The sequence below is a fragment of the Heterodontus francisci genome, chromosome 31 (genome assembly GCF_036365525.1).
Source record: "Heterodontus francisci isolate sHetFra1 chromosome 31, sHetFra1.hap1, whole genome shotgun sequence".
Taxonomy (NCBI): domain Eukaryota; kingdom Metazoa; phylum Chordata; class Chondrichthyes; order Heterodontiformes; family Heterodontidae; genus Heterodontus; species Heterodontus francisci.
The window spans coordinates 64,897,984-64,912,806 of NC_090401.1; the positions used below are offsets into that span (position 1 = coordinate 64,897,984).

A 14,823-nucleotide genomic window follows, 5' to 3' on the forward strand; every position below is an offset into this window, starting at 1 on the left:
CTTCTCCTTTGCTATCTCTTGGCCCACCCCCACTTTACTTGCTTATGACCTTTTACATTCCTAATATTTGCCAGTCTGAAGCAGGGTCACTGACCTGAAACGTTAACTCTGCTTCTCTCTCCACAGATGCTGCCAGACCTGCTGAGTGTTTCCAGCATTTCTTGTTTTCATTTGCTCCAACACTATGCCCAGGTAAATCCCATTCTACACTAGAGGTACAATGTCATATACTTGCTAGATAAACACGTCATTATGTACACCCGAAACAAAAATAAAACCCTTCAGCTCAATTCTGACTGAAATTAATGGAAAACTGTCTTAAGCTTTAGTGGAAAGTCGGTAGGGTCTGGTAAGTCTTCCCAGTGCAAGTGTTTTCATTATCAAAAGGATGATACAAAAAAATCAAAAAAGCCTTCATTTATGGAAAACCATTTCAGACAAATTATACAATAAAGTATGTAAAAAGCACAAGTGGGCATGTTTTTCATAAAGCGATCATACAAAAACAATCAGTGGCAATTAATAATGGCTCTGCTCCAGAGATATAAAAATATTTTAATGAAAGTTACATGAAAAAAAGCAATTGTAACAAAAATACAAAGCTGATCATTTTAACAGATACTGGGGAACAGGGAAAGAGAAAATAGTTAATTAATTTTACTCTCTGAATTTCCACTTGTAGAGTATGAATATGCTTTACCCAGGACTATTCTGTCCCGGAGTAGTTTAAAAAAGGCATAATAATTACTGAAGAGAATTAATGCCAAAGATATTGTTTGATGCCATTTTTCTGAACATATTAAAGAGTACAATTGATAAACTATGATGACTCCTTCTATAATGATAAGAATGTTCAAGATCCTCAATGGTTTATTGAAGAAAAACTGCAGAGAGATAAAAACAAATATCAGAGAACTTGTCTAAAACTAGCACAAATCATGTACATTACTTTTACTTTAATTACTCTAAAAAATTTTGATTTGAATCACTTTTCCTATTGGTGTGCCTTAGTAATTCACAGCAAAATTAGCAAGCCATCCGATTCATTTCTTACAGCACTGTCATGGGAAGCCAACTTGCAGTCTCTGCAGCGGATACATTAGTTTTAATTTTCCAAAATTCCCTAGGCTGTGGAAAGGTCCCATCAGATTGGAAGACAGCAAATGTGACTCTGTTATTCAAGAAAGGAGGAAGACAGAAAGCAGGAAACTACAGGCCAGTTAACCTAACATCTGTCATTGGGAAAATACTGGAATCTATTACTGAGGAGGTTATAGCAGGTCACTTAGAAAATCTCAGCAGTTTTGTGAAAGGGAAATCCTGTTTGACTAATTTATTAGAGTTCTTTGAGGAAGTAACAAGCAACGTGGATAAAGGGGAACCTGTGGATGTGGTGTACTTGGATTTCCACAAGGCATTTGACAAGTGCCATATCAAAGATCACTAAACAAAATAAGCGCCCATGGTATAGGGGTAACATACTAGCATGAATAGAGGATTGGTTAACTGACAGGAAACAGACAGCAGGCATAATTGGGTCATTTTCAGGTTGGCAAGCTGTAACTAGTGGAGTGCCACAGGGATCAATGCTGAGGCCTCAACTATTTACAATCTATATCAATGACTTGGATGAAGGGACAGAATGTATGGTTGCTAAATTTGCTGATAACACAAAGATAGGTAGGAGAGTAAGTTGTGAAGAGGACATAAGAAGTCTGCAAAGGGATATAATAGGTTAAGTGAGTGGGCAATGATTTGGCAGATGGAGTATAATGTGGCAGAGTGTGAACATGTCCACTTTGGCTAGAAAAATAGAAAAGCAACATAATATTTAAACTGAGAGAGATTGCTGAACTCAGATGCAGAGGGATCTGGGTGTCCTCATGCACAAAACACAAAAAGTTAGTATGCAGGATAGCAAGTGATTAAGGCGGCAAATGCAATGTTGTCATTTATTGCAAGGGGAATGGAATATAAAAGTAGAGATGTTTTGCTAACATTGCACAGGGCATCGGTGAGACCACATCTAGAGTATTGTGCACAGTTTTGGTCTCTTTCCTTAAGAAAGGATATAAATTGCACTGGAAGAAGTTCAGAGAAGGTTCACTTGACTGATTCCTGGGATGAGAGGGTTATCTTATGAGGAAAGGCTGGACAAGTTGGGTCTGTATTCATTGGAGTTTAGAAGGAAGAGAGGTGATCTTATTGAAACACACAAGATCCTGAGGGGACTTGACAGGGTGGATGTGGAAATGTCATTTCCCCTTGTGGGAGAGACTAAAACTAGGGGTACAATTTAAAAATAAGGGGTCTCCCATTTAAGACAGATGAGGATAAATTTTTTTTCAGAGGGTCGTGAGTCTGTGGAACTCTCTTCCCCAGAGAGCGGTGGAGGCAGGGTCATTAAATGTTTTTAAGGCAAGGTAGACAGATTCTTGACAAACGAGGGAGTCAAAGGATATCGGTCAGGGTGTGGGTGGGGGGTTAGGCAGGAAAGTGGAGTTGTGTCCACAGACAGATCAGCCATGATCTTACAGAATGGCGGAGCAGGCCAGAGGAGCCAAATAGCCTACTCCTGCTCCTAGTTTGTACGTTGTAAGTTTTTTTGAAATATAAAAACAAAGAATCAATTTTGACACTTTAATTTTGCCCTTTGATGATTTTAAAAAATGTGTTTAAATAAGCATCAAGGGCATTGCCTTGGAAAAACATTTCTACGCTGAACTTACCATGGTTAATGGTTATCTCCTTCAGAGATCTTCCTAGTTACCATAAAATCGAAGTTGAAAGTCACACCTTTGCATGAAGGTTTTTGACCCACAACATTAAAACAATGTAGTTACAAGGATCACAACGTGACGAAAAAGATACCAGATGTAAAACATGGAAAATTAACCGTTTTTCATCCCAATTTAAGCAATTCTCCAAGCCACTCAGTTCCAATGTCACTGATATTCCACATTTAAAAAGACTTGTAAACATTTGATTTGAATATAATTATTTTTACACTGAAGGTTTAAAATGTGCATTCATACTTACATAAAATCGGAAGTGTGAAACATCTGAAGGAATTGCCACATTGTAATTTCCCATTGCTTTGTACACATTCTTATTGTGTTTTACTAACACGCCCTGTGGCCACATATACTCTTCCGACCATCTGGTGGAAGGAAAAAAAAACTATGCTTTTGGTACTTTTAAAAAATATATATACTTTCAAAGTCAACAATAATCATCTTCTCCAATTTATAATGACTGATAGGAACTTGAGTTTCATTACTGATCTATTTCATTGAATCAGTGATGATTTTGTACAAAAGTTCATAGCATTCAGTTTCAATGGCTGCAAAATAGTTTTGTTATTGGAGTCATACCCCCTCTAAAATTCTTGTAATTTTTTTTGCTGAACTGCTTCTATTTCAAGTAGATTTTAAAAAGGTACATATTAAAGATAATAAGGCAATAATTCATTCTATTTCCCATTGAAATGGATTTTCATATAGGCATGACAAAAACTTCCTTTATCCATCATGTTAAATAAGATGGCGAGGACTTGAGTCCATGGCCATAAGTACACAGTAACAATGGGTTTTCGCCGGGTGCTCCGGTTTCCTCCCACAGCCAAAGACTTGCAGGTGATAGGTAAATTGGCCATTGTAAATTGCCCCTAGTGTAGGTAAGTGGTAGGGAATATGGGATTACTGTAGGGTTAGTATAAATGGGTGGTTGTTGGTCGGCACAGACTCGGTGGGCCGAAGGGCCTGTTTCAGTGCTGTATCTCTAAATAAATAAAATAAAATAAATAAATATGGTCTTTGTTCACCCTAATCAACATTCTATGAGACTTTATGGAAAAAGCAACACGAGATGGGACGCACACACACAAGCAGATTTTTTCAAAGTTACTTACGGATGCTGAAGTACATTGGAGCAGAGTGCAGGATCTACTTTTTGCCAGCAACCCAGATGTGCTGCTGCCTTATGTAGCAGGTCACAATACCGTGGCGGTAAGAGATGCCTTGTTAGTATTACACAAGTGCTGACCCAAACTAAGATAAAAAGTTCACATGACCACCTTTTGTCGTAATATTGTGTACTCTATTAAAACATATAGAAGATAGGAGAAACAAAAAGTTATTTAAGAACAGATCCTTCCACCTACAGCAAAATACCGTACGTGCAAATATCTATACTAATACTTAATACATACTAATGCCCATTATATACCATTACTTTTAGAGGTGCCCAAACTACAGCCTGTGGACCAAATGCAGCTCCCAAACCCAGGCAACTGTCTTTTGTGTGTCAGCTGTGACTCAATGGGTAGCAGCACTCTTGCCTCTGAGTCACAGGTTCCGGGTTCAAGCCCCATTCCAGGGCTTAAGCACAAATATCAAGGCTGACATTCCAGTGCAGTACTGAGGGAGTGCTGCACTAAGAAGGATGCCATCTTTCAGATCAGATGTTGAACAGGCGCCCCCAAGTGCCTGCTTGGGTGGATGTAAAAGATCCTATGGCACAATTTCGAAGAAGGGCAGGGGAGTTATTGTCAGTGTCCTGGCCAATATTTATTTATCCCTTCACCACACACATCACAGTGATTATCTGGTCATTATGTTTGTGGGAGCTTGCTGTAAAGTGCTTTGAGACAGCCAATGGTTGCAAAAAGTGCTATATAAATGCAAGGCTATCTTTCTGCATATATTTATTAATTACAGATTTGTCTGTTACTGAATTCCATGGCCGACAGGTTTGTGAATGGCCGTTGGCCATTGATGGCTAAATCCTCAGAGCGCCAAGATTTGTTTACATCAAAAGTTTAGATGCATGCAAATGAGAACATAAATTTAAAATGATACATGTCCCACAAGGTCCACAAAGCAATCCACAAGGACACAAAAAGGGCATTCCTGATCAATATACTAGAAATGGAAACTTCAGGACCCCTAATTGTCAATCGAAGGCAGTATGTGATTCCTTCTCAGATCAATTGATTCAGGTGTCCTTGGGTTTCTTCTAGCAATTGGACTGATTTGTTCCAACACATGGACAGAGTTGAATTTCAGTGGATTTCTTTCCATCAGTATTGGCTGCTGTTCTTTTCTCATTTTTCTCCCCAACTGCTTCCCACTTTAACCTTAGGTGGTCCAGAACCACTGGTATCATTCTTTCAAACACTTTAGTACTCTCTCTCTGCTTAAGTACACAAGATCTCTGCTCTACACCCTCCCCTACCACCTCCACTCCCAGTTCAGCAGTATACTTTCCTACTTATTTCCATCCATTGCGATTATTGTATGACATAAAGACCTGAACTAATATACTCGCAGGGACATTTGCTAGTGCTGTTGGGGACAGTTTAAACTAGCTTGTCAGGGGGATGGGAACCTAAGGGGTAGCTCAAATTGGAAGGAGGTAAAGCTGGTAATGGGAGGTAGAAAAGTAGCAAGTGACATTAGAAGGCAGGCAAAACAAAGGCAAGCATCAACTTGGCTTAGAATGCAGAATGTCACGAAGACAAGGTTAAGGGCACTCTACCTGAATGCACACTGCATTCGCAACCAGGTAGATGATTTAAAAGCACAAATAGAGGTAAATGGGTATGATCTAATTGCCATTACGGAAACATGGCTACAGGGTGACCAAGGGGCGGCACAGTGGCGCAGTGGTTAGCACTGCAGCCTCACAGCTCCAGCGACCCGGGTTCAATTCTGGGTACTGCCTGTGTGGAGTTTGCAAGTTCTCCCTGTGTCTGCGTGGGTTTCCTCCGGGTGCTCCGGTTTCCTCCCACAAGCTAAAAGACTTGCAGGTTGGTAAGTAAATTGGCCATTATAAATTGCCCCTAGTATAGGTAGGTGGTAGGGAAATATAGGGACAGGTGGGGATGTGGTAGGAATATGGGATTAGTGTAGGATTAGTATAAATGGGTCGTTGATGGTTGGCACAGACTCGGTGGGCCGAAGGGCCTGTTTCAGCGCTGTATCTCTAAACTAAACATAAACAAGACTGGGAACTGAATATTCAAGGATATTCGACATTTAGGAAGGACAGGCAAAAAGGAAAAGGAGGTGGTGTTGCACTGATAATAAGGGATGGGATCAGTAACGGAGGATCTCAGACCGGAAGAACAAAATGTGGAATCTGTTTGGGTGGAGCGAAGAAACAGCAAGGAGCAGCAAACATTGGTAGTTGTTTATAGGCCAATAAACAGTAATACCATGCCCCATACTACCATTAATCAAGAGATTAGAAAAGCATGTAGTATGGGTAATACAGTAATCATGGTGATGTCAATCTGCATATAGACTGGGTAAACCTAATAAGCACTAATGCTGTGGAGGACGAGTTTCTGGAGTGTGTTAGGGATGGTTTTCTAGAGCAGTATGTTGATGAACCGACTAGAGGACAGGCTATTTTAGATCTAGTATTATGTAATGAGAAAGGGCTAATTAATAATCTTAAAAGAACCTTTGGGAAGAGTGACCATAACATGATTTCTCTCCTGCCCTCTGCCCTATCACACACCTCTCCTTTTGTTCGCTTCACCATCACCGCACCCCCACCCGCCCCCACCCAACCCCCTACACTTGCTTAAAACCCAATTCTTTTCTAACTTTTGCCAGTGCTGATGAAAGGTCACAGACCTGAAACATTAACTCCGCTTCTCTCTCCACAGATGCTGCCTGACCTGCTGAGTATTTCCAGCACTTACTGGTTTTATTTCAGATTTCCAGCATCTGCACTGCAGCAGCTTTTTCGGGAGCAGAGAGTGCGAGCGAGTGAGCAGCTGGGAAGGTCAGTTTAAAGTAAACTTAATTTCCTTTTGTTTTCGGCGGAGACCAGGGGGCTGCTGGGTAAGTAAAACCCTATATATTTGGGCCGTTTCAAATAACTTGCCTTTCAATGCAGCAGTTTTTTCGGAAGCAGAGATTGTGAGCGAGTGAGCAGCTGGGAAGGTCAGTTTAAAGTAAACTTAATTTCCTTTTGTTTTCGGCGGAGACCAGGGGGCTGCTGGGTAAGTAAAACCCTATATATTTGGGCCGTTTCAAATAACTTGCCTTTCACTGCAGCAGCTTTTTCGGGAGCAGAGAGTGCGAGCGAGTGAGCAGCTGGGAAGGTCAGTTTAAAGTAAACTTAATTTCCTTTTGTTTTCGGCGGAGACCAGGGGGCTGCTGGGCAAGTAAAACCCTAAATATTTGGGCCGTTTCAAATAACTTGCCTTTCACTGCAGCAGCTTTTTCGGGAGCAGAGAGTGCAAGCGAGTGAGCAGCTGGGAAGGTCAGTTTAAAGTAAACTTAATTTCCTTTTGTTTTCGGCGGAGACCAGGGGGCTGCTGGGTAAGTAAAACCCTATATATTTGGGCCGTTTCAAATAACTTGCCTTTCACTGCAGCAGCTTTTTCGGGAGCAGAGAGTGCGAGCGAGTGAGCAGCTGGGAAGGTCAGTTTAAAGTAAACTTAATTTCCTTTTGTTTTCGGCGGAGACCAGGGGGCTGCTGGGTAAGTAAAACCCTATATATTTGGGCCATTTCAAATAACTTGCCTTTCACTGCAGCAGCTTTTTCGGGAGCAGAGAATGCGAGCGAGTGAGCAGCTGGGAAGGTCAGTTTAAAGTAAATTAATTTCCTTTTGTTTTCGGCGGAGACCAGGGGGCTGCTGGGTAAGTAAAACCCTATATATTTGGGCCGTTTCAAATAACTTGCCTTTCACTGCAGCAGCTTTTTCGGGAGCAGAGAGTGCGAGCGAGTGAGCAGCTGGGAAGGTCAGTTTAAAGTAAACTTAATTTCCTTTTGTTTTCGGCGGAGACCAGGGGGCTGCTGGGTAAGTAAAACCCTCTATATTTGGGCCTTTTCTGAACCCGAGACACTACACTTGTAGTGTCTCCCACCCGCCCTCCTCCTCTAACCAAAAAAAAAGGACTCGGTGGTGCGTAGAAAAGGTAAGGCTTTTTCTATTTCTCTTTTTGTTTGATCGTGTGATTAGTTAAAAACTTTTCGTTCCTTTTTCATTTAACTAAGTTTAAGCTTAACATTAAAAATGGCAGGAGATCTCAGACCCGTGACATGCTCCTCTTGCTCAATGTGGGAGCTCAGGGACATGGCTGATGTCCCTGACACCTTCACGTGCAGGAAGTGTGTCCAGCTGCAGCTCTTGTTAGACCGCATGACGGCTCTGGAGCTGCAGGTGGACTCACTTTGGAGCATCCGCGATGCTGAGGAGGTCGTGGATAGCATGTTTAGCGAATTGGTCACACCGCAGATTAGGATTGCTGAGGGAGAAAGGGAATGGGTGACCAAAAGGCAGAGAAAGAGCAGGAAGGCAGCGCAGGTGTCCCCTGCGGTCATCTCCCTCCACAACAGGTATACCATTTTGGATACTGTTGAGGGAGATGGCTCACCAGGGGAAGGCAGCAGTAGCCAGGTTCATGGCACCGTGGCTGGCTCTGCTGTTCAGAAGGGCGGGAAAAAGAGTGGAAGGGCTATATTCATAGGGGATTCGATTGTAAGGGGAGTAGATAGGCGGTTCTGTGGTCGAAAACGAGACTCCCGAATGGTATGTTGCCTCCCAGGTGCACGGCTCAGGGATGTCTCAGATCGGCTGCAGAACATTCTGAAGGGGGAAGGTGAACAGCCAGTTGTCGTTGTGCACATAGGCACCAATGATATAGGTACAAAACGGGATGAGGTCCTACAAGCAGAATTTAGGGAATTAGGAGCCAAGTTAAAAAGTAGGACCTCAGAGGTAGTAATCTCCGGATTGCTACCAGTGCCACGTGATAGTCAGAGTAGAAATGAAAGAATAGTCAGGATGAATGCGTGGCTTGAGAGATGGTGCAGGAGGGAGGGGTTCAGATTTTTGGGACATTGGGACCGGTTCTGGGGGAGGTGGGACTATTACAAATTGGACGGTCTACACCTGGGCCGGACTGGAACCAATGTCCTTGGGGGTGCTTTTGCTAACGCTGTTGGGGAGGGTTTAAACTAATGTGGCAGGGGGATGGGAACCAAAATAGTTCAGTAGAGAGTAAGGATGTAGTAACTAAAGCCTGTAAGGAACTAGATAATGAAGTCAGCGTGACTAAGGGAAAGAGTAGGCAGGGAGCAGATGATGAAAGCAAAGGGACTGGTGGTCTGAGGTGTATTTGTTTTAATGCAAGAAGTGTAGTAGGTAAGTCAGATGAACTTAGGGCTTGGATTAGTACCTGGGAGTATGATGTTATTGCTATTACTGAGACTTGGTTAAGGGAAGGGCATGATTGGCAACTAAATATCCCAGGATACCGATGCTTCAGGCGGGATAGAGAGGGAGGTAAAAGGGGTGGAGGAGTTGCATTACTGGTCAAAGAGGATATCACAGCTGTGCTGAAGGAAGGCACTATGGAGGACTCGAGCTGTGAGGCAATATGGGCAGAACTCAGAAATAGGAAGGGTGCGGTAACAATGTTGGGGCTGTACTACAGGCCTCCCAACAGCGAGCGTGAGATAGAGGTACAAATATGTAAACAGATTATGGAAAGCTGTGGGAGCAACAGGGTGGTGGTGATAGGAGATATTAATTTTCCCAACATTGACTGGGATTCACTTAGTGTTAGAGGTCTAGATGGAGCAGAATTTGTAAGGAGCATCCAGGAGGGTTTTCTAGAGCAGTATTTAAATAGTCCAACTCGGGAAGGGGCCATACTGGACCTGGTGTTGGGAAATGAGCCGGGCCAGGTGCTTGACGTTTCAGTAGGGGCTACTTTGGGAATAGTGATCACAATTCCGTAAGTTTTAGAATACTCATGGACAAAGACGAGAGTGGTCCTAAAGGAAGAGTGTTAAATTGGGGGAAGGCCAACTATACCAAAATTCAGCAGGAGCTGGGGAATGTAGATTGGGAGCAGCTGTTTGAAGGTAAATCCACATTTGATATGTGGGAGGCTTTTAAAGAGAGGTTGATTAGCGTGCAGGAGAAACATGTTCCTGTGAAAATGAGGGGTAGAAATGGCAAGATTAGGGAACCATGGATGACAGGTGAAATTGTGAGACTAGCTAAGAGGAAAAAGGAAGCATACATAAGGTCTAGGCGGCAGCAGAAAGACGAAGCTTTGAAAGAATATCGGGATTGTAGGCACAATCTGAAACGAGGAATTAAGAGGGCTAAAAGGGGTCATGAAATATCTTTCGCAAACAGGGTTAAGGAAAATCCCAAAGCCTTTTATTCATATATAAGGAGCAAGAGAGTAACTGGAGAAAGGATTGGCCCACTCAAGGACAAAGGAGGAAAGTTATGCGCAGAGTCAGAGAAAATGGGTGAGATTCTAAACGAGTACTTTGCATCGGTATTCACCGAGGAGAGGCACATGACGGATGTTGAGGTTAGGGACAGATGTTTGATTACTCTAGGTCAAGTCGGCATAAGGAGGCAGAAAGTGTTGGGTATTCTAAAAGGCATTAAGGTGGACAAGTCCCCAGGTCCGGATGGAATCTATCCCAGGTTACTGAGGGAAGCGAGAGAGGAAATAGTTGGGGCCTTAACAGATATCTTTGCAACATCCTTAAACACGGGTGAGGTCCCGGAGGACTGGAGAATTGCTCATGTTGTCCCCTTGTTGAAGAAGGGTAGCAGGGATAATCCAGGTAATTATAGACCGGTGAGCCTGACGTCAGTGGTAGGGAAGCTGCTGGAGAAGATACTGAGGGATAGGATCTATTCCCATCTGGAAGAAAATGGGCTTATCAGTGATCGGCAACATGGTTTTGTGCAGGGAAGGTCATGTCTTACCAACTTAATAGAATTCTTTGAGGAAGTGACAAAGTTGATTGATGAGGGAAGGGCTGTATATGTCATATACATGGACTTCAGTAAGGCGTTTGATAAGGTTCCCCATGGTAGGCTGATGGAGAAAGTGAAGGCGCATGGGGTCCAAGGTGTACTAGCTAGATGGATAAAGAACTGGCTGGGCAACAGGAGACAGAGAGTAGCAGTGGAAGGGAGTTTCTCAAAATGGAGACGTGTGACCAGTGGTGTTCCACAGGGATCCGTGCTGGGACCACTGTTGTTTGTGATATACAAAAATGATTTGGAGGAACGTATAGGTGGTCTGATTAGCAAGTTTGCAGACGACACTAAGATTGGTGGAATAGCAGATACTGAAGGGGACTGTCAGAGAATACAGCAGAATATAGATAGATTGGAGAGTTGGGCAGAAAAATGGCAGATGGAGATCAATCCGGGCAAATGCGAGGTGATGCATTTTGGAAGATCCAATTCAAGAGTGAACTATACAGTAAATGGAAAAGTCCTGGGGAAAATTGATGTGCAGAGAGATTTGGGTGTTCACGTCCATTGTTCCCTGAAGGTGGCAACGCAGGTCAATAGAGTGGTCAAGAAGGCATACGGCATGCTTTCCTTCATCGGACGGGGTTTTGAGTACAAGAGTTGGCAGGTCATGTTACAGTTGTATAGGACTTTGGTTCGGCCACATTTGGAATACTGCGTGCAGTTCTGGTCGCCACATTACCAAAAGGATGTGGATGCTTTGGAGAGGGTGCAGAGGAGATTCACCAGGATGTTGCCTGGTATGGAGGGCGCTAGCTATGAAGAGAGGTTGAGTAGATTAGGATTATTTTCATTAGAAAGACGGAGGTTGAGGGGGGACCTGATTGAGGTGTACAAAATTATGAGAGGTATAGACAGAGTGGATAGCAAGAAGCTTTTTCCCCAGAGTGGGGGATTCAATTACAAGGGGACACGAGTTCAAAGTGAAAGGGGAAAAGTTAGGGGGGATATGCGTGGAAATTTCTTTACGCAGAGGGTGGTGGGTGCATGTAACGCTTTGCCAGCGGAGGTGGTAGACGCGGGCACGATAGCGTCTTTTAAGATGTATCTAGACAGATACATGAATGGGCAGGAAGTAAAGAGATACAGACCCTTAGATAATAGGCGACAGGTTTAGATAGAGGATTTGGATCGGCGTAGGCTTGGAGGGCCGAAGGGCCTGTTCCTGTGCTGTAATTTTCTTTGTTCTTTGCAGTATTTTGCTTTTATTAAAGGAAATTAAGGATTATATAATATTAAAAGACCTATAAAGTTGCCAGAAATAGTAGTCAACCTGAGGATTGCGAGGACTTTAGAATACAGCAAAGGAGGACCAAGAAACTGATAAAGAAAGCAAGAAACTGATAAAGAAAGGGAGAATAGAATATGAATGTAAACTAGCGAAAAACATAAAAACGGACTGTAAAAGCTTGTATAGGTATGTAAAAAGGAAACATTTGGCTCAGACAAATGTGGGTCCATTTTAGGCAGTCAGGAGAATTTATAATGGAGAATAGAGAAATGGCAGAGAAGCTAACTGAGTACTTTGTGTCTGTCTTCACTGAGGAAGATACAAGAAATCTCCCAGAATTAGGGATCCAAGGGACTAGGGAGAATGAGGAATTGAAGGAAATTAGTATGAGTAAGAAGGTTGTATTGGAGAAATTAATGGTGCTGAAGGTTGATAAGTCCCAGGCACCTGATATTCTACACCCCAGAGTGCTGAAAGAGGGAGCTATGGAGATAGTGGATGCACTGGTGAGCATCTTCCAAAGTTCTATAGATTCGAGAATGGTTCCTGCAGATTGGAAGGTGGCAAATGTCACTTCACTACTGAAGGAAGGGAGAGAGAAAATAGGGAACTACAGACCAGTCAGCCTTATATCAGTAGTAGGGAAAATGCTAGAATCTATTCTAAAGTATGTGATAAATGGACACCTGGATAATAATGATCTGATTGGACAAAGTCAACATGGATTTATGAATGGGAAATCAACTTTGACAAACCTGGAGTTTTTTGAGGGTGTTACTAACAGAATTGATAAAGGGGAGTCGGTGGACGTAGTATGCTTGGATTTTCAGAAGGCTTTTGATAAAGTCCCCCACAGGAGGTTGGTTAGCAAAATTAAAGCACATGGGATGGGAGGTAATATACTGGCATGGATTAAGGATTGGTTAACAGGCAGAAAACAGAAAGGAGGAATAAACAGGTCATTCTCGCATTGGCAGGCTGTGACTAGTGAGGTACTAGTATGGCATCAAGGAGCCCTAGTAAAACTGGTCAATGGGAATCAGGGGGGGAAACCCTCCGCTGGTCGGAGTCATAGCTGGCGCAAAGGAAGATGGTTGTGGTTATTGCAGGTCAATCATCTGAGCTCCAGGACATCACTACAGGAGTTCCTCAGGGTAGTGTCCTCGGCCCAACCATCTTAGAGTCATAGAGTCCTAGAGTCGTACAGCATAGAAACAGGCCCTTCGGCCCACCGCATCTATGCCAACCATAATGCCTGTCTATACTAGTCCCACCTGCCTGTATTAATTCCATATCCCTCTATGCCTTTCTCATTCAAGTACCTGTCCAGATGCCTCTTAAATGTTGCTACTGTTCCTGCCTCCACCACCTCCTCCGGCAGCTCATTCCAGATACCCACTATTCTTTGTGTGAAAAATTTACCCCTTTGATCCCCTTTAAACCTCCTCCCTCTCACCTTAAATCTATGCCCTCTAGTTTTAGTCACCCCTACTATGGGAAACAGACTCTGGCTATCTACCCTATCTATGCCTCTCATCATTTTATATACTTCTATCATGTCCCCTCTCAGCCTCCTTTGCTCCAGGGAAAACAGACCCAGCCTATCCAATCTCTCTTTATAACTCAAGCCCTCCAAACCAGGCAACATCCTGGTGAATCTTTTCTGCACCCTCTCCAGCTTAATCACATCTTTCCTGTAGTGCGGCAACCAGAACTGCACACAGTACTCCCCAAGTGCGGCCTAACCAACGTTATGTACCACTCTAACATGACGTCCCAACTCTTGTGGATAAGGATAAGAGTAGTCCTCGGGTGAAGGTGCTAAATTGGGGGAAGGCTAATTATAACAATATTAGGCAGGAACTGAAGAATTTAGATTGGGGGCGGCTGTTTGAGGGTAAATCAACATCTGACATGTGGGAGTCTTTCAAACGTCAGCTGTTTAGAATCCAGGACCAGCATGTTCCTGTGAGGAAGAAAGACAAGTTTGGCAAGTTTCGGGAAGCTTGGATAACACGGGATATTGTGAGCCTAGTCAAAAAGAAAAAGGAAACATTTGTAAGGGCTGGAAGGCTAGGAACAGATGAAGCACTTGAGGAATATAAAGACAGTAGGAAGGAACTTAAGCAAGGAGTTAGGAGGGCTAAAAGGGGTCATGAGAAGTCATTGGCAAACAGGATTAAGGAAAATCCCAAGGCTTTTTATAATATATAAAGAGCAAGAGGGTAACCAGGGAAAGGGTTGGCCCACTCAAGGACAGAGATAGGAATCTATGCGTGGAGCCAGAGGAAATGGGTGAGGTGCTAAATGAGTACTTTATATCAGTATTCACCAAGGAGAAGGACTTGGTGGATGATGAGCCGAGGGAAGAGAGTGCAGATAGTCCCAGTCATCTCATTATCAAAAAGGAGGAGGTGTTGGGTGTTTTGCAAAGCATTAAGGTAGATAAGTCGTTTGCTTACCCACTGTTTTTTTCAGGTTGTTTTTCTTCAGGTTTGCACTTGCTGCTGTTCAATATTCAGTATATTCAACACCTAATCTGTACTAATGCTTTGTCTTTCAACACACCATTAACATATTGTTTGCCTTTGCTCCGTGCCCTTTTGGTCAGCTATCTGGTTGGTCCAATCTGCACCTTCTCCTTTGTTATCTCTTGCCCAACCCCCACCTCACTTGTTTATAATCTGTGACTTTTCTAATATTTGTCAGTTCCGAAGAAGGGTCACTGACCCGAAACGTTAACTCTGCTTCTCTTTCCACAGATGCTGCCAGA

At 43.1% G+C, this 14,823-nt stretch overlaps 1 protein-coding gene across 7 annotated transcripts in view; it reads right to left on the minus strand.

Annotated features, from left to right (window-relative positions):
* Nucleotides 1-397: 397 nt before the first annotated feature.
* The window catches only part of tmem39b (transmembrane protein 39B), an 85,337-nt gene continuing 70,911 nt past the window's right edge, over nt 398-14,823 (minus strand). For all 7 annotated transcript variants that reach the window (XM_068011027.1, XM_068011030.1, XM_068011031.1 and 4 more), the window contains 3 exons: nt 3,911-4,098; nt 3,040-3,160; nt 398-884 (listed from right to left, as the gene is read on the minus strand). In XM_068011027.1, the coding sequence (XP_067867128.1) occupies nt 648-884; nt 3,040-3,160; nt 3,911-4,098 (546 nt within the window). In that variant the 3' untranslated portion in view covers nt 398-647. The remainder of the gene's footprint in view (nt 885-3,039; nt 3,161-3,910; nt 4,099-14,823) is intronic.